At 39.6% G+C, this 18,319-nt stretch overlaps 1 protein-coding gene across 1 annotated transcript; it reads right to left on the reverse strand.

Moving 5' to 3' along the window:
- Positions 1 to 4,319: 4,319 nt before the first annotated feature.
- SMIM9 (small integral membrane protein 9) lies at positions 4,320 to 16,259 on the reverse strand. The gene is made up of 4 exons (XM_058291666.1): positions 16,122 to 16,259; positions 15,064 to 15,375; positions 13,849 to 13,978; positions 4,320 to 4,473 (listed from the first exon to the last, which is right to left on the reverse strand). The coding sequence occupies exons 2-4, from the start codon at positions 15,260 to 15,262 to the stop codon at positions 4,446 to 4,448; spliced, it is 357 nt and encodes a 118-aa protein (XP_058147649.1). The 5' UTR covers positions 15,263 to 15,375; positions 16,122 to 16,259; the 3' UTR covers positions 4,320 to 4,445.
- Between the last annotated feature and the right edge of the window lie 2,060 nt (positions 16,260 to 18,319).

The raw sequence follows: 18,319 nt of genomic DNA on the forward strand, positions 1-18,319 counted from the left end.
ACTGACATGGAAAGATATCCATGATACATTGTTCAGTGAAGAAAAAAGATAGCCTACAAAACAGCATGCACATTTGGGTAAAAGAAAAAGTAAATATGGCTCACAACCTTCCTTTTCCCCCCTATTTCCTGTAAGCCTATCTTCCAGTTTCTAGCTGAGACAGCTTGATTTGCTTAATTCATACCAGAGAGGTCATGTAGTATTTGTCCTTCAATGCCTGTCTTGCTTTACTCAGCATAAGGTTCTCAAGATTCATCCATGTTAACCTGTGTGATAGTACTGTATTTCCTTCTTTTTTTAAAAAATAAATTAGGTTTATTAGGGTAAACATCTAGGAAAGTTGAAAGGGAGAGGAAACTGGATGGTACAGGGAAAACCTTCAGACCATAATGCAGACCTGACTCTTTCAAACATTATTATGACTGCAGCCTGCTGACCGCTTTGAAAGGCCTCTTAAAACATCAATATAGTTGTCCAAATGGTGAGGGGGAGGCAGTGGGGGAGGTCCGAGAGGCCCCCAGCGTGGAGGAGGTGGCTTGTATCTCAGCATTGGTGGTGGTGGGTTTCCCATGGGGTAGTGCATGAAGGGTGGTCCTGGGAAAGAGGTGACCCCCTTGCAGCCATATTGACTGCTTCTGGAGGCATCTCCAACAGTGATCTCCTGGGACTGGCACTGCCCTCAGGCCTCTACAGAGGAATTTGCTGGTCCTCCTCTGTCAACCCAACAGGGAATGAGCTTCCACAGTTGTTGCTCCACAGGGGAGCTCCACCAGGTCCTGGATCTCTCTGTGGAGGGTCGTCCACGTCAGGTCTTCCCAGCACCATTATCTTAATTTTCTGGGATATTTCCAATCTCCAGCTGATCATCGATTTCACCCATGTAGGTGTCAGCTCGCAACCTTCCTCTCCCCCCAACTTCCTTTAAGCCTATCATCCAGTCTCTAGCTTTCTGAGACAGCTTGGTTTCCTTATTTCATATCAGAGATGTCATGTAGCATTTGTCCTTCAATGCCTGGGTTGCTTCACTCAACATAAAGTTCTCAAGATTCATCCATGTTATCACGTGTGTTTGTAGTGTATTTGTTCTTAAAGCTGAGTAGTATTCCGTCGTATGTATATACCACAATTTATTTATCCATTCATCTGTTGATGGGCATTTGGGTTGATTCCAAATTTTGGCAATAGTGAATAATGCCGCTATGAACATTGGTGTGCATATATTTGTTTGTGCCCTTGTTTTCAGTTCTACTGTGCATATACCCAGCAGTGGAATTGCTGGGTCATATGGCAAATCTATAGCTAGTTTTTTTGAGAAACCGCCAGACTGTTCTCCAGAATGACTGGATCCTTCTGCATTCCCACCAGCAGTGGATGAGTTTTCCTATTCCTCCACATCCTGTCTAGCACTTGTAGTCTTTTTTTTTGGTCTTATTTTTTTAATATTACATTCAAAAAATGAGGTCCCCATATACCCGCCACCCCCCTCACCCCACTCCTCCCCCCATAACAACAATCTCCTCCATTATCATGAGACAATCATTGCATTTGGTGAATACATCTCTGAGCACCGCTGTACCTCATGGTCAATGGTCCACATCATAGCCCACACTCTCCCACATTCCCCCCAGTAGCTGCCAGTCTAATAGGTGTAAGATGGTATCTCACTGTAGTTTTGATTTGCATTTCTTTAATAGCTAGTGATGTTGAGCATCTTTTCATTGCTTTTTAGCCATTTGAATTTCTTCTTTGGAGAAGGGTCTGTTCAAATCTCTTGTCCATTTTTTGAACGGGTTGTTTGCCTTTTTATTTTTGAGATATAGTATTTCTTTATATATGCTGGCTCCTATCAGATATATGGTTACCAGATATTTTCTCCCATTGGGTAGGCTGTCCTTTCACTTTCTTGATAAACTCCTTTAGGTGCAAAAGCTTTAATTTTGAGAAGGTCCTATTTATTTTTTCTTTCACCGCTCATGGTTTGGGTGTGAAGTTCATGAAGCCATTTCCTACTACAAGGTCCTGTAGATGCTTCCCTACATTGTCTTCCAAGGTCTTCATGGTCTTGTCTCTTATATTAATTCTTTTATCCATCCTGAGATGACTTTTGTATAAGGTGTGAGTTGGTAATCTTCTCTCATCCCCAAGCACCATTTGTTGAAGAGGCCATTCTCTCCCAGTTGAGTGGGCTTGGTGGCCTTGCAGAATATCAGATGACTGTATATGTGAGGATGTATATCAGAACTCATTTTTAAGAAGTTTTGGATCACAGAGTGGTTCAACTATGGCAGGGGAGGAGCACTGATGTGGGGTGTCATTGATAGGGCATGCATGGGTGGGGGAGAGTTCTCCAGGGCACACATATAGGGTATATAGATATGTTCGGATGTTTGTTGGGTATTGACATAGAGGGTAGAGTATCACATGACAGTTGACAGAGTGCTGAGTTCCCATTCCAGGAAACTGTCACATTCCCCAATGGAGAAGCAACAATTCCCCAAGTACAAGGGCAAAGACCAGAGAAGGAGGATGGTCCAATGATGGGCCTTTGATACTGGTGACTATGCTTAAGAGCCTGTGTGCTTGAAATTTCAGCTAGGCCTAGAGCTGCAGGGTACCCAAGAGTTACCTCCTGAGAACCTCCATGTTGCTCAAATGTGGCCACTGTCTAAGCCAAACTCAGCGTGTAAATGCATTACCTTCCTCCCAGTGTGGGACATGATTACCGGGGATGAGCCTCCCTGGCACCAAGGGATTACTACCGACATCAGCTGGTGATGCAACTAGAAAAAGACCTTGAATAAAAGGGGGAAATGGTAAAGACAAATGAGTTTATTTGGCTAAGAGACTTCAAAATGAGTTGGGAGGTCATCAGAAGGGTCACGCTTAAGCACATCTCAGCAGAATCTCAGAGACAGCCAAAATAGATACAATCCCAGGTAGTGGTGCTCCTGAGGGCTATGAAGACACCCAGGTCCTATGGTCACGACAGATGGCGCTGGAGTTTGGTGCCTTGCCAGTGGGCTGTTCTTTGAATTTGTGCTCCTGGGTGTGATGGAGTGGGACTCAGATGTGACCTCTCTACATGAGCCTCTTCTGTCGCTTTTACTGAACCTGTGGTTGGTGCTGGCGTTGGTGAATGCTCAGGAGACTTGAATCTCTGGATTGCCTATGTACCAGCTGTGCCCTGAGCCTCAGCAGAGTTGGAACACCTACTCTCAGTTTCATTAGACTTATTCAGATTAGTTAAAAGGGAGATGAGGATGGTCAACCACCACACCAGGGAACCAAGAGAGCCTACAGCTGCAAGCAGGAGAATTCCATCCATCAACCATGTGGGATCTAAGCCCCCTCTACATTTAGAGGTGGAGTGGACATTGCCATTCCAGGGTCCTCAGGATGGAGGAACAAAATATGGATTAGAGCAGACCTACTGGTATTCTACTATAGAATTATTGTGACTCTTGCAGTGGAAGAAATTATGTCAATGATGTGGAGACAGTGACCGTGGGAGTTGCTGAAGGCAGGGAGAGGGAAAAAGAGGTGTGATATTGGGGCATTTTCAGAACTTGGCATTCTCCTGAATGATATTGCATGGACAGAGGCAGGGCATTATATATCCTGTCAAAACCCAGTAAATGGACTGGGAGAGAGTATAAACTACAATGTAAACTATAATCCATGCGGTGTAGCAGTTCTCCAAAATGTACTCATCAAATGCAATTAATGTACCACACTAATGAAAGAAGTTGTTGATATGGGAGGAGTGGGGGGAGTGGGAGTGGAGTAAATGGGAACCTCATATTTTTTAATGTAACATTTTGTGTGATTTATGTATCTTTTAAAAGAAGATAATTGATTAAAAAATACGTGAATTCGTTTTTGTGAATGTGTGTACATTAATATTTCTCAAAGTGTGTAGAGAATCCATTAAAAAAAAATCCCAAGATCCAATTAGTTTGGGAAATGCTGCATATAATATCCTCTCATAGAAATTCACATTAGACTGTTAAAGGCTCTTAAAATCCTGAAGCAAAGAAACCTGTTTAAATTTGTTTACTCTAGTATCTCCTACATTTAATTGACCACAGAGTCCTATAGTTTCATAATATCTATTAAAACAGAACTATTGCATCATAAAACAGACTATGGGAAAATGGTAATATGTGCATAGAAAAAAGTTTAAAATTAGATATCTCAAGGTGTTAAGACCGTATTTTCTGAAGATTTTTTGGAATAAGTGTGTATTACTTTTATAGTCAGTGATAAAGCTACTCCCATTTTTCAAATTGCGTTTTTGAAGGAGAAAAGGCAAAGATAGCTTAAGGTGGAAAACAATTTAATTTTAACTGAGAGATACTTCCTCAATTTAATCAAAAATTGTATTTCCATTCTCTTGGAATACAGCAAGCAAACACGAAGCTGTCCCTACTGAATCTTCTAGTTCTTCATTGAATTGGTTCACCTATAAGAATACTGGAAAAGGAAGATAAAATAATGAATGCTGCACTAAGTTTAAATTCTTATACACTCTCCTGGTTTGCATGGAGTTACTTTGTAGTTGTATCACCTTTTCCAAGACAGTATTTTAGACAGTTTCTTCTCTTAATATGAACCAAATTATTTCATGCTGACAAATTTTTTTGATAACTGGAGAAAGTTAGTGTAAGAATATGTTTCTAGCAGAGTTGGAATTGGAAGTAGAGGTAGAAGTATGGTCAGGATAAGAGTAAGGAGTAGGTAGGCAGAGGAAAGACAGCTTTCCTTCTGTTTTTAAAATATCTTTTAAAGACATATGAATTAAACAACACAGTTCATTGTAGAGAGATTGGAAATGCAGGCAAAAATAATAATAAAAATGAAAACCACCTATATACAACTGCAAGGAGATAACCAGTATTTATTTGGTTATGTCCTTAGAGGCTTTTTTTTCCTGGTACATGTTTTCTTTTAAAACAAAAACTGGATTAATCTCTATCTCCTCTGTTGCAGGGGTTCCGTGAGCTTGACTTGAAAATTAAAAAAAAAAAAACATTCCTGTGGGGATGTGTTGGTGTGGGTGTGATATATTTATTAAATAATTCAGAGTATAGTGAAGACTTAGTAAGGGGTCCGTGGTTTTCATCTGACTGGCAAAAGGGTCCATGGAACAAAAAAGGTTAAGAACCCCTGCTCTGTTATAATCTGATTTTTTCCACCCAACAATATTTCATAAATATGTTTATATGTTTCCACAAAATTATGCTTCTAATTCACTGTTTCGGTGACTGTCTAGTTCTCAATTATATGAATGTGCAATGCTTTATTTAACTAACTCCAGAATAAGGGACATTGGCTTTCCTTTTTTTACTAACTTAAACCATACTAAAAATTCCTTATACATGTATCTTTGTATATTTGTTAGTGCCAGGCAGTGCCTCAGATTGCTACCTCCAGTCTGGAGTGCTGGAGTGTGTGTTGATTCCTTCAGGCAAGAAACAGTTATCCTGATCCTTCATTATAGCTGCAGTTAGTGGTATATAGGTGGGTGTCAGTTTCCTGGTTGCTGTGACAAATATCACACAATGAGTTGCCTCAACAGCAGGAATTTATTGCCTCAGAATTTCAGAAGCCAGAAAGTTGGCTTCTTCCCAGGGTGGGTAACGTTCTGGCTGGCCAGAAATTTTTGGGTCCCTAGGCTTTCACATCACATAATGATATCCTCTCTTCTCTCTTCTGGGTTCCGTTGACTTCCAGCTTCCAGCTCCTTTCTGTGTTTATTTGTTTGATTTTTCCTAGACTTCCAATAATAAGGTTAAGAACCCATCCTGATTTATTCAGGCATATCTTAACTAAAAATGCCATCTTCAAAATGTTCTACTTACAATGGGTTCATACTCACAGGAATGGGATTAAGACTGAGAATATGTTTGATTTTTTTGATGGGATTTATAATTAAACCTACCACAGTGGATATAGAGGATAAAGAGGCACACAGAGGGTGTTTGTAATCCTTACTGTAAAATGTATTAATTTTAAAAATCAACAATTTGACACTCTCCTATGTGCATGGGAACTTGAGTCAATTTTTCTTGACTTGATGTCCCCCTTTTATAGGTTCAACACTTCCTTTATTTCTGTAACATTAACAAACATATGCCTTTAGCAGTGCCAAGAGAGAAATTTTTAGTGCTCAATGCTTACATTAAAAAAGAAGAATTAAAATTGATGATGTAACTGCACACCTGGAAGAACTCGAAAAAGAACAGAAAACTAATCACAAACGAGACCAAAGGAAATAGTAAAGATCAGAGCTGAAATAAATGAAATCTAGAAAAACAACAACAACGACAAAGCAATAGATAGAATCAACAAGACCAAAAGGTGGTTCTTTGAGAAGATCAACAAAATCGACAAACCCTCAGCCAGACTGACAAAGAAAAAAACAGAAGACACAAATAAATAAAATCAGAAATGAAAGAGGAGACATTACTACTGACCCCGTTGAAATAAGAGAGAGAATATGAGGATACTGTGTGTCAAAAAACTAGAAAATTTAGATGAGATGGACGAATTCCCGGAAACACATGAACCACATACACTGACTTTAGAAGAAATAGAAGATCTCAACAAATCAATCACAAGTGAAGCGATTGAAACAGTCATCAAAAACTTCCCAAAGCTGCACACCAATGTTCATAGCAGCGTTGTTCACAATTACCAAAAGATGGAAACAACCCAGGTGTCTATCCACCAATGAATGGATAAACAAAATGTGGTATGTACATGCAATGGAATACTATGCTTCAGTAAGAAGAAATGAAATTGGGACATATGTGATAACATGGATGAGTCTTGAAGACATTACACTAAGTGAAGTAAGCCAGACACAAAAGGACAAATATTGCATGGTCTCATTAATATGAACTAAATACAAATAATAAACACATGGATTTAAATCCTAGATTATAGGTTATTCGGAGGTAAGAGGAGGGTTGAAAAGAACTATAGATGCTTAATGTATGTAGAAGTTTTAATTAACTTGACCGTAAAAGTGTGGAGATGGATAAAGTTGATCGTTACACATTATAGTGAGTAGCAACTGGTTTATAAATGGGATTGTGGCTGAAAAAGGTAGTCTGGGGGAGTAAATGTCAATAGAAAGAAAGCTAAAAATAATAATCTAGGGACTGAGTAACACAGTGAACCCAGAGGCGGTGGAGAATTGTGGTTAAGTGTACAAATAAATGTAAGAGAGTCCTTCTGTGAGCTAGAGCAGAGGCACATCACTATTGCAGAGTGATGGGAATATGGAGAAGCATGGGAAAACTACAATTGGTCTGACCTATAAACTGCGGTTAACAGCAATACTATAATAGTCTTGCATCAATGCCAAAGCCGTACTGTGTTGATAATGGAGGTGTATGGGAAAAGTGTGCCAAATGTATGCTGTGGACCATGATTGGTGGTAATAGTCAGATGATATCGTCTCATAATCTGTAACAAAGTTTCCACCAGGGTGTGGAGTTGTATGGGAAATCTACACATCTTTATGACTGTTTTGCAAGTTCACAATATCTGTAACAAAAATATATTAAAAAAATAGTATGGGTTTGGGGAAAAATACACCAAATGTAAGATAAGGACTATAGTTGGTAGTAATATTTTGACGATGCTCTTGCATAGTTTGTAACAAATGTTTCACAACAGTGCAAAGAGTTGGTGGCAGGGTGATGTATGAGACCCCTGTGTGATGTTATGTATGTTTATTTTGTAAGTTCACAATCTTTACTAAACACTTATTGTTTACATGTGTTCATGTAAAATGATATACTTGAATAAAAAATTAAAATTAACCAAAAAAACCTCCCAAAGATGAAAAACCCTATCTCACACCTTATACAAAAATTAACTGAAGATGAATCAAGGACTTAAATATAAAAACAACAACCATAAAACCCCTAGAAGAAAATTTCGGAAAACATCTTCAAGATCTTATGGTAGACAGTAGTTTCTTAAACCTATGCCCAAAGCATGAGCAACAAAAGAAAAAATAGGTAGATGGGACCTCCTCAAAATGCAACACTTTTGCACCTCCAAGGACTTTGTCAAAAGAGTGAAAAGGCAGCTGACTCAATGGGAGAAAATATTTGGCAATTACATATCTGATAAGGGTTTAATATCCATGATATATAAGGAGATCATACAACTTAACAATAAAAAGACAAAGTATATGATTTAAAAATCATATACTTTAAAATTCTTTAAAATTTTAAAAGTCTTTAAAATTCAAAAGACTTGAAAAGTCTACTGTCCAAAGAAGAAATACAAATGGTGAAAAAACACATGAAAAAATGTCCAACATCACCAGGGATTAGGGAAACGCAAATCAAAACTGCATTGAGATATCATTTCACACTTATTAGACTGGCTGCTATTAAAAAGTTGGAAAACTGTAAATGTTGGAGAGGATGTGGAAAGACAGGAACATGTAGAATTGTACAGCCACTGTGGAGGACGGTTTGGCAGGTTCCAAAGGAAGTTGAATATGGACTTGCCATGGGACCTGGCAATACCACTGGTAGGTATATACCCAGAAGAACTGAGAGCAGTGACATGAACAAATATCTGCACACTGATGTTCATAGCAGCTTTATTCACAATAGCCCAAAGTTGGAAACAACCCAGGTGTCCATCAACTGATGAATAAACAAATTTTGGAGTATACACACAATGGATTATTATGCAGTGATAAGAAGAAATGAAGTCGTGAAGCATATGACAACATGGATGAACCTGGAGGACATTATGTTGAGTGAAGCAAGCCAGACACTAAAGGACAAATACTGTATGATTGCCTTATCTGAACTAAATATATTATGTGAAATATGAATATGGGTAGAATTGCATATATAAGACCCTTTTTCTTTGAAGCTGAACAAATGTAAGTTAATAGTACAAAATGTTAATATCAGACATACACAAAAAAACACATTATGCTAAGTGAAGGAGACATGAGACAAGAGTACTACATATTGTATGATTCCATTTATATAAAGTGTAAACATAAATCGGTTTACAGGGTAGTGGATGTCATTCAGGTGATAAGGCCTCAGTCTACCATATGGGAGGAACTTGGTTCAATCCCTGGGGCCTCCTGGTAAAAAAGAAGAAGAGAAAGTGTGTCTGAGCAGTGAGCCAGTGCCCGCGTGGTGAGCCAAGTGCCCATGGCAGTGAGCTGAGTGCCCATGTGGGTGCACACGCAATGAGCTGAGTGCCCACACAGTAAGCTGAGTACTGGTGCAGTGAGCCAGTGCCCATGTAAGTGAGTCACGCAGCTAGATGATGACTCATCAAAAGAGAGACAACGGGGAGAGTTAAGGTGAAGTGCAGCAGAAACCAGGAACTGAGGTGACACAATTGACAGGGAAACAACCTCTCTCCACATCAGAGGTCCCCAGGATCGAATCCTGGGGAATCCTAGAGGAGAAAGATGAGAAGAGAAGACAAAAAGAGAAATAGATACAGAAGATCACACAGCTAATGAACACAGACAACAAAAACAGCAGGGTGGGGAGAGGTGGGGAGAAGGGGGAGGGGAGGAGGAAATAAATAAAATTTTAAAATGTTAAAAAAATATATTTACAAAGATGAAATTAGATTAGTTGTTATGTAGATTTGAGGAAGGAATGCTAAGGAGTGTGGAGTCTTTCTTTTCTGAGTAATGGAATTGTTCTAAAATTTTTGAGATGATGAATTTACAACATTGTGATTATACTAAAAGCCATTGATTATACACTTTGGATAGAATATCCAGAAATAGCAGCTATGTCCAGTGAGGGAAGCAAAGAGAGACTGAGAGGTGATGAAATTTCTTGTTTGTCTGTTTTTTTAAATTATCATTATTGAAATAATGAAAATGCTCTAATAATGGTTGAAGTGATGAATGCACAACTGTGTGATTATAGCAAATACCATTGATTATACACTTTGGATGAATTGTATGCTTTATTAATATGTACCAATAAAATTGGTTTAAAAATATATATGCCTTTAAACATTTTTGTTGTATTATTTTAATTTTCTTTGTCAAATAAATCAATTATATGCCCTGTGCATGTTTCCTTTTTCTCTAATTCTTTCTCTAAACTCTTTGTTTATCTCTAACAGTGCTTGATTTTTTCAGTCTTGTTTTCTGTATTGTACTGGTTTGAGTCTTCCTGTGTCCATAAACCTATTGTATGTGGAGAGGCCTTTAGGTTAGATTCTCAGTTAAGGGCCTTTGATTAGATTGTGGGACCATTTGATTGGATTGAATTCATTTGTGGGCCTTTAATTGGAGTACTTTGGTGAGGCATGACCTAGGATGGGTCTGCCTCCTCTTGCTGGAGGCTTTATAAGCGGGAGAAACATGAAGAGATGTCAGAGAAAGAATGCTACCATTTTACACCCCCATGTGAGAGAGGCCTCCAGGATCATCTACAGCCATAGAAAGACAGAGAAAGCCCAAGAGACTGAGAGAAAGACCAGAGGCTGGAATCAGTGGAGCATCCCAAAGCTAAAGGAAGAACGAGAGGGGAGAGGTGAGCCATATGCCTGATTGTCAACAGCTGAGCTCAGGGGAAAATGTGAACCTAGAGGAGAAGGCAGAACTCAGCCGCCATTTTGTCTTTTATATTTTTTCATCAATGTCTTTTCTCCTTTGTGCTTTCTCATTTATGTGATAGTTTTACTTTTTGTTTTTCACATTTTTCTTGGGCTCTTCCATCTAATTTTCATTTTTTTCTTTTGTTTTGCTCCAATAAATTTTTATGGTGAGTATTCCTCATACACCATTTTCTTCTTGCACATTTCTCATCTTTTTCATATAGTAACTTTGTATGGATCTGGTGCAGGTTTCTTTTGAATGAGAGCAGCTAGAGCTGGACCAGTTATTTATAAGATATTTGAATGGGGAGGGACCAATGCTGTATTTGAGGCTAATAGAAATTCTCTTTATGATGCTGAGTTGGGTGTATTAGTGAGATATTGTAGCTTTTACTTCTTCCCAGTCAATTGAAAACAGCAGCTGGAGTTTTGAGCATAATGAACTTTTTCTCTTTATCGTCTTGCCTCACTAATAGACTGTGTCTTGAAAATATGGCTTGCCTGTATGCTTATACATTCAAACCTACCTGTTATACTTCTCCCTGGTACCCAAAAGGATTTAGAGATGTTCCTTTCACTTGCCATATTAATTGTTCCCAGCAAGGCTTATTGTTTTTTTCCCTCAGGTTGAGCCACCTAGTTCAAAGAATAAACTATTTCTCTTGGTTTATTATCTGCTTTGTCTTGACAGAAATCACCCTGAATGTGCATGTTTAACAAATACTACAGATATGTCTGGTGCAACTGACCTATTGGTCACAGTTTGAGTAACAATGACTTAAAAGATGTAGAATCAGACATATCTGGATATGAGTCCTGTCTACTTGGTTACAAAGTGTACTAGTCACAGTAACACCCAGCTGCTGTAACAAACTTTCCCAAAATCTTTGCTTAATGAAATAAAAGTTTATCTCACACTCCTGCCTCATTCTGATGCGGGTCAAGTGCTGCTCCTCCAACTGGTTATTCAGGGATCCCAGCTCCTTCCATCTTGTGGCTTCACCATCTTGGAGCCCTCCTCTTCAAGCCATGCTTATGTGAGGGAGTGAGACAGCATGAACAATTGGATAGGACATTTTATGGCCAGGACTGGAAGTGGCATACATCACTTTTGCCCATATTTCATTGGCTAAAACTCAGTAACATGGTCCTGGCCTATCTACAAGAAGTGAAAGTTGAAAAATGCAGTCTTCCTCTATGCTTGGAAAGAATGAAAAATATTGGTGAGCATCTAACCCATATCTGACATGGTCTGACTTTTTCTGTTCATCTGATGTTTCACACTTCCTTCTGTACATGGAACACATTCATCCTGTAGTGAATAAGGAAATAGGTCACCTGGATTTCCCCTAGCTTCTAAGAGTGCTATCAGTTGGCAGACAGTCTCTAGTTGTTAGCTCTTTCAGAGTTCCCTCAGCTCCAGAGAGCTGCCTTATACTACCTGGGGCAGCTAATAGCCAATACTGATCAAGGTGGGGTTTTAATGGTACAGCCATTTCTGGCTAATGTGGGACAACTCTGATAGGCTGTATACATTTCAGCATTCCATGTGGGGATAAACCAAAGCTTTGTTGGTCTTGCAAGGCAGTTCCACTTCTCCCTCTGTCCAACCCTTCTTTCTTCCCCTTTCTTCTACAGGTGTTGATCCATAAATAAATAAATACATGCCAAACCCTTGCTTCAGAATCTGCTTCCAGAGCATTTGACCTGTGACACACCCTTTCCCCAAATCCAAATTCTCATTCATCACTATGTCCAATTCAAAGTCCAGAGTATGTGGGTGTTGCTCAGTCCTCTCAAGGCAAGGTGTAGCTCTTAGTGATTAAGTGACCTATGAACTAAAACCATTTATCTACCCCTGCTCTCTGTTCCTCATATACAATGATGGGGCAGAGGAAGAAAACCATGATAAACAAGCCCATCTGAAAAGAGGAATAATGGGGGATACACAGCAGTCACTCTTCTGTAGTAATCCTGAAATCCTGCTGGGCTACATCCAATAGGCCTAGATCCTGTTTTCTAGGAGGAATTGCCTGATCCATCTTCCATTATTCTCTATGACTGCATCTGAAGCAAGTTTTGGGGAGTATGCCCTTCTGAGGCCCGTACAGCCTTTAAAGCCTGTGTTCTTCTCATCAAAGTTTGGGGTTCCAAATACTGTTTTAAGTCTCAAACGACTGGTGATTCATTTAGTTCCAGCTTATTGCTTCTTTGGCAATATACTTCTTTCAAAAGCTTAGCCTACTTCTGATCTACCTGCCTCCAGTCAATTTCACGTGCCAGTAACTATATTCAAGGTTCTTTTCCAGACACAGTTCTTGATCCTGATTAATTTGAATTTATCAGAAGCCATAGGTGGGGATGCTGCTCCCTTAATCAGATCTTTGCCCTCAGCTATTATATTAGATTGTGAAGTTTGAATAGTCTTTTACAAGCAAAGCTGTTTGTAATTCCATCATACCCTGGGAATTTAGAAGCAGTTTGGCCTTTGGAAACCTGCAGGGCCCCACATTTTTACTCTCTGTCTATTCCCTTTCATTTCTTCTTGCACACTGGCCAACTACTGCCTAATCTCATCTCTTTTAATACTTTGTTGATCATAAGTAAAATGTACCACACTTTCATAGGTTCCCCTACTTGGGCTTTGTCGCCTTCCATTGTGGCACTGATCCACCAGTTTGTACTTATTTAATTGTCTTTTTATTTGTTTCTGTAGTAACCAGGACACAGCCAGGCAAATACTCCTCTTTTGGTAAATAGTAATTGAACTAACAAAATTTAGGGTTTTCTAGCTATACTTAACTCTTCTGGTTTCCTTAGATTCTCTTTGAATTCATATGAATTATATAGAAACATATTTTAGCACATTTTTAGACAATTGAGACATAGTTAATTATATATTTTTCATGTGTTGTTCCTGAGCCAGGAGAAATGAAAATGAAGACTTTATGAAGCTAATAAAAGAAATGATTAGTTGAAAACACTGGTTATTAAATATCACCTGTTGGGTATTGGTAATGGACAGGGCAGGTTGGAGGAAAAAGAGAAAGCAGAGAAGACTTTTAAAGAGGTACTTGCATGGCCCCTGAGTGTTGCATTCCAGAACCACCTTCCTTAAAATTCCCCCTTATTTACAGGTGTTCAGGCTTGTGGGGAACATGACTGATTCTATCCCTCCTTCGTGTTCCTTCCTCCCTCCATTCTCTTCATCCTACAACAGCTTACGTGAGGCAACAGAGGGTCCCCATTAGTGCTGTGGTGATAAGAAAAGCCAAAATGGCTGCTGGAGGTATGGAGCTCTTGATGAGATCCCACAAGTAATCCCTGAAGTTTTCTATCCAGGATCCATGGTGGTCTGCAGGGAGAGCATAGACATTCATTGAAGAGAGTTCAAGTACCTTAGCCAACGTTACATAGTGAGTAAATGATGTAGCTGGGATTTGGACCCTAGATCAAGTTCAAATAGTTGCCCCAGATATCGTATTCTTATAGTTGCCTCAGAGCCTATATTCTTAATTATTTTGCTATGCTGCCTCTAAAATGTTTTATGTATACATAAAAAACAAGATATCCTCAGATGGTTATCAGTTTTGCCTCCTCACAAATAAAATAGGAGCAATAATCTCTGTTCCAGATATTTTAAGGGTTGTTTTGAAGTCATAGTGAGTAATTGGGGGTATTTTGTGAAAGAAGGACACAAATTGATAATAGGAAAATATTTACTAAGGTACTGTTGCCCACAGTACATCTTGGGAGTTCTGTAGGAGGCTGAGGACAGTAAGTGCTTCAGGAAGAGAAAGGAGAAGGCCACTAGGGCAGCAGGCCCAGGAGCAGAACTGCAAAGCATTAGAGCATCCAGAGGAGGAAGGGGCAGGGCACCTGGAAGAAGGTACTTTGGGTGTGTGTGTATGAGTCTGTTGAGTGAAATAATTCTCAAGAAAAAGGGTCTCTTTTTAGGAATGGGCAGAAGGGAGAGCATACTGTGATTTGGCTCCAAGGAAAGAGGCAGAGGAAAACAAAAAGTGCCTGCAGCATGGAGTAAAGAGGTTTCACCACTTGCCAGCAAGCCTGAAACTCTAGAAAGTTCCTGAGGAGCATGTGTGTGGTGTTGGAAGCAAGGCTCCTCCTACCCTTAAGATTTACATTAAGTTTCAACTTCTTCATTAAGTCTCCCCTAACCTTTCCCGCTAAACAACTTTATCCCTTTGTTTGTCCTCCAGGAGCATTTGTCATATTACATGCAAGGCTGGCCTCTATGGATTTGCCTGGCCATCTATGAGAACATTTATAATATTTGTTCAACTGCTAATCCATGGAATTCAGCAAACAACGTGGTACATAGTAGGTGGGCTAGTGCTTGCAGAACTAAATTTATCCAAGCCAGAATAGTTTCCTTTCCTGTGAACACTATTTCTAAACCCGAAGTCAGGTTTTCCTAACCTGAGACACGAATTTTATGTCTTTCGAAGTGATGACCGTTCATTCTAATAGCAAACACACCCCTTGAGCGGGATTTCGCTTTTGCATTGTCTTGAATTCCAGAGGCAGATAAAGTAGGAGAGGAAACCACAGTCTCTAATAAGCTGCATGTCAGAGAACAGAGTAGAAATCCAATGCTCAGCAGCTTCTGGAACTCCATGGACTCTCCTGATGGCCACCAGGTTTTGGATGAGCAGCTGGCACACCTAACTTACTTGATCAAGGGGAAATTTCTTTGTCCTTGGCTATCCACACTTTCCAAGGTAGCTTTGTCTGGAAAGTTAGAAAATCAGGATTTAGTTCTTACTGCAAAAAGCTTACCTGCCATGAACAAAGGAACAACTGAAAAATACGGTCAGTTTCCAAAGCAAAATGATCCCCCCTCTCCAAAAAAGTATTATCAGCTATCTGACATCCCCTGCTGAACTTGATTCCCCTTCAGTCTTTCCCAACTCCATTAGTAGAAACTCAGTTGTTCAAGGCCAGCCTACTTCAGGGTACTTGTGATCACAGCCCGGAAACTAAGATAACATCCAACTACAGAAGCTGGCAAAGCTGAATACATCCTTTCCCAGTTACCCTTGCAGCTAGTCATGGCTATGTGACAGTTAAGGATAATGAAATATTTATGGAAGTCTGATGAGTAGCTTCTAGGGAGACTTTTTGATGCCTTGATAAAAGATGTGGTGCTACCATTTTTCCTTTATGCTGCCTTGAACATTATTTATGATTTGTTGCCTGAAGTTGGGGCATCAATCTTGAATTGAGTAAATTCAAAGTAAATGAGGAAAAAAAAAACTAGAAAATGGCAAATATTTTAACTCTGAAAATTTCAAGTCATTTAATCAACACCCATATCTGCCCACATCTGGACTGCTTGATATGAGAAAAATAACCCCCTATTTGAGCCTCTATAAAGAAATTTGAGCGTTCTATTACTTAAGACATGCATAACTGATACACTCATCTACTATTTGAGAGCACTTAAAGACACTCATGTCAGGTGGGAAGGCAAATACCTGAAAATTGACTTAGCGCCAAGGGATTCGAAGATGTCACTGGGTAGATAAATGAAGAAGAAAAAAACCAACAAGAAAATAAGCCACTGGGTTAGGACTTAGTCTTCAGAGTGCAGCAGTCATCAGTAAAAGCTAGCTAGAGTCTTTTCTAAGTCTGTGAAGTTCCAAATAGAATTTTACGGCTCCTTATGATATCATCCACTGCATTTGACCCTCCCCCAGTCTCTCTCTATTTGGCAGCTAAGGTTACAGGCATCTTTTTCTGTCTATGCATAAACATCTATGTTATTGTTACTGTGGTAGGTTGAATTATGTACCCCAAAAAACGTATGTTGTTAATCTTTGTTTTCTTTTTTTGACCTTCTTTAAACTTTATTTTTAAAGAAGCTTTAGATTACAAAAAATTTACATAGAAAATATAAGCGATTCTCATATACCCCACCCCTCCCCCTCTCACATTTTCCCCTATTAATAACACCTTTCATTAGTATGGTACATTTATTACAATACTGAGGCATTGCTACTAAGATGTTCTTTAGTTTACATTATGATTAACACTTTATACCACACAATTTTATAGATTTCGACAAAATGTATAATAGCTTGTATCTGTCATCGCAATATCATGCAGAATAATTCCAATGTCTTAAGAATGCCCCTATGGGGAAGTGGACTTGGCCCAGTGGTTAGGGCGTCCGTCTACCACATGGGAGGTCTGCAGTTCAAACCCGGGTTTCCTTGACCCGTGTGCAGCTGGCCCGTGCGCAGTGCTGATGCGTGAAGGGAGTGCTGTGCCATGCAGGGCTGTCCCCTGCGTAGGGGAGCCCCACCCGCAAGGAGTGCGCCCCGTAAGGAGAGCTGCCCAGCGCAAAAGAAAGTGCAGCCTGCCCAGGAATGGCGTAGCACACACGGAGAGCTGACACAGCAAGATGACGCAACAAAAAGAAATAGATTCCCGTGCTGCTGAAAGCAACAGAAGTGGACAAAGAAGACACAGCAAATAGACACAGAGAACAGACAACGGGGGGGGGGGGGGGGGGGCATAAATAAATAAATAAATCTTTAAAAAAAAAAGAATGCCTTATGTTCCACCTACTCTTCCCTCCTCCTCCCCTAAGAAACTTTGGTAACCACTATCTTTATATCAATGTTACAAGTTCTTTTGTTACTGCAAGAATAATAAGTCTACTTTGGTTCATGGTTGCACTCTCCCCTTATGTTTGTTAATTCCTCAATTTTAGGATTTTGGGATGGTGATGCCTGCTCAGCTTCGGATTGAGAGGGGATTTAGCTCTTATGGGGCAGATGGAAAGAACAGCTTTGCTTGAAGTTGTAGATATTCTTTGCTTTTTGGGATGGGGATTGTCCGTCATCATGATTTTGTTCTTTCCTGGGCAAGTCTGATGAACTGGAGAGTAGGTGTTGGCTGCAACTCTGCTGAGATTCAGGGCTCAACCAGCATATAAACAGACCAGAGATTTAAGTTTCTACGATGTATATTCAGTGGGCATAGTGCTAATTATAGGTTCATATAAAAGGGGTTGAAGAGTTATGTGTAGGGAAATTAAAATTGAGTCTAACTCTTTTACAGTAAGGAAATGTTATCATATTCCAAGATAAGGTCCAGTGATGGGGTGCTGATTTCATGGGTTTTGTGTCTTGCCTACAGTGTCCAATTGTCTGGAGAGCCTTGGGAGCACCCCTGTTTGAGGCTTTGTTTACTGTGGCAGTTAGTGAGATCCACTTGAGATGTACATAAGCATAACCTCTGGAATGATCTCCAGACTAATTTTGAAATCTCTTAGCTATAAAAACTCTTTTGTATTTAACATTTTCCCCTTTTGGTCAAGGTCTTTTCCCAAATGCACTGCTGGTTGGTGCTTGGTATCAATTTCTCAGTGCCAGGGAGTCATCCCCAGGAGTCATGTCCCACACTGGGGGGTATGTAGCAAGTTTATTTGCTGAGTTTGGCTTAGAGAGAGGCCACATTTGAATAACAAGGAGGTTTTCAGGAAGTAACTCTTAGGCAATTGATATTATTAGGCTAAGCTTCAATTTGAGAAGAATAAGGTTCATAAGTATAAGCATTAATATTGCATTGGTCTGTTTTCTCTTATTAGGCACTGCCTATATACTCTACAGATTCTTGCCACTCTATTAGAGAACGTAGTAGGACTCCCCAGGATGGAAATTTAACA

Source organism: Dasypus novemcinctus, chromosome X (assembly GCF_030445035.2).
Source record: "Dasypus novemcinctus isolate mDasNov1 chromosome X, mDasNov1.1.hap2, whole genome shotgun sequence".
In the NCBI taxonomy this organism is placed as follows: domain Eukaryota; kingdom Metazoa; phylum Chordata; class Mammalia; order Cingulata; family Dasypodidae; genus Dasypus; species Dasypus novemcinctus.

Excerpts from the sequence above, each read along its gene's own strand:
- SMIM9 (XM_058291666.1), bottom strand. The coding sequence starts at position 15,262 with ATGGAGTTCCAGAAGCTGCTGAGCATTGGATTTCTACTCTGTTCTCTG. Across the intron at positions 13,979-15,063 it reads ACATAAAATTCGTGTCTCAG|ACCACCATGGATCCTGGATA; the intron begins GTTAGGAAAACC and ends CTCTCCCTGCAG. Across the intron at positions 4,474-13,848 it reads GGGACCCTCTGTTGCCTCAC|TATTCTTATAGGTGAACCAA; the intron begins GTAAGCTGTTGT and ends TTCCTTTTCCAG.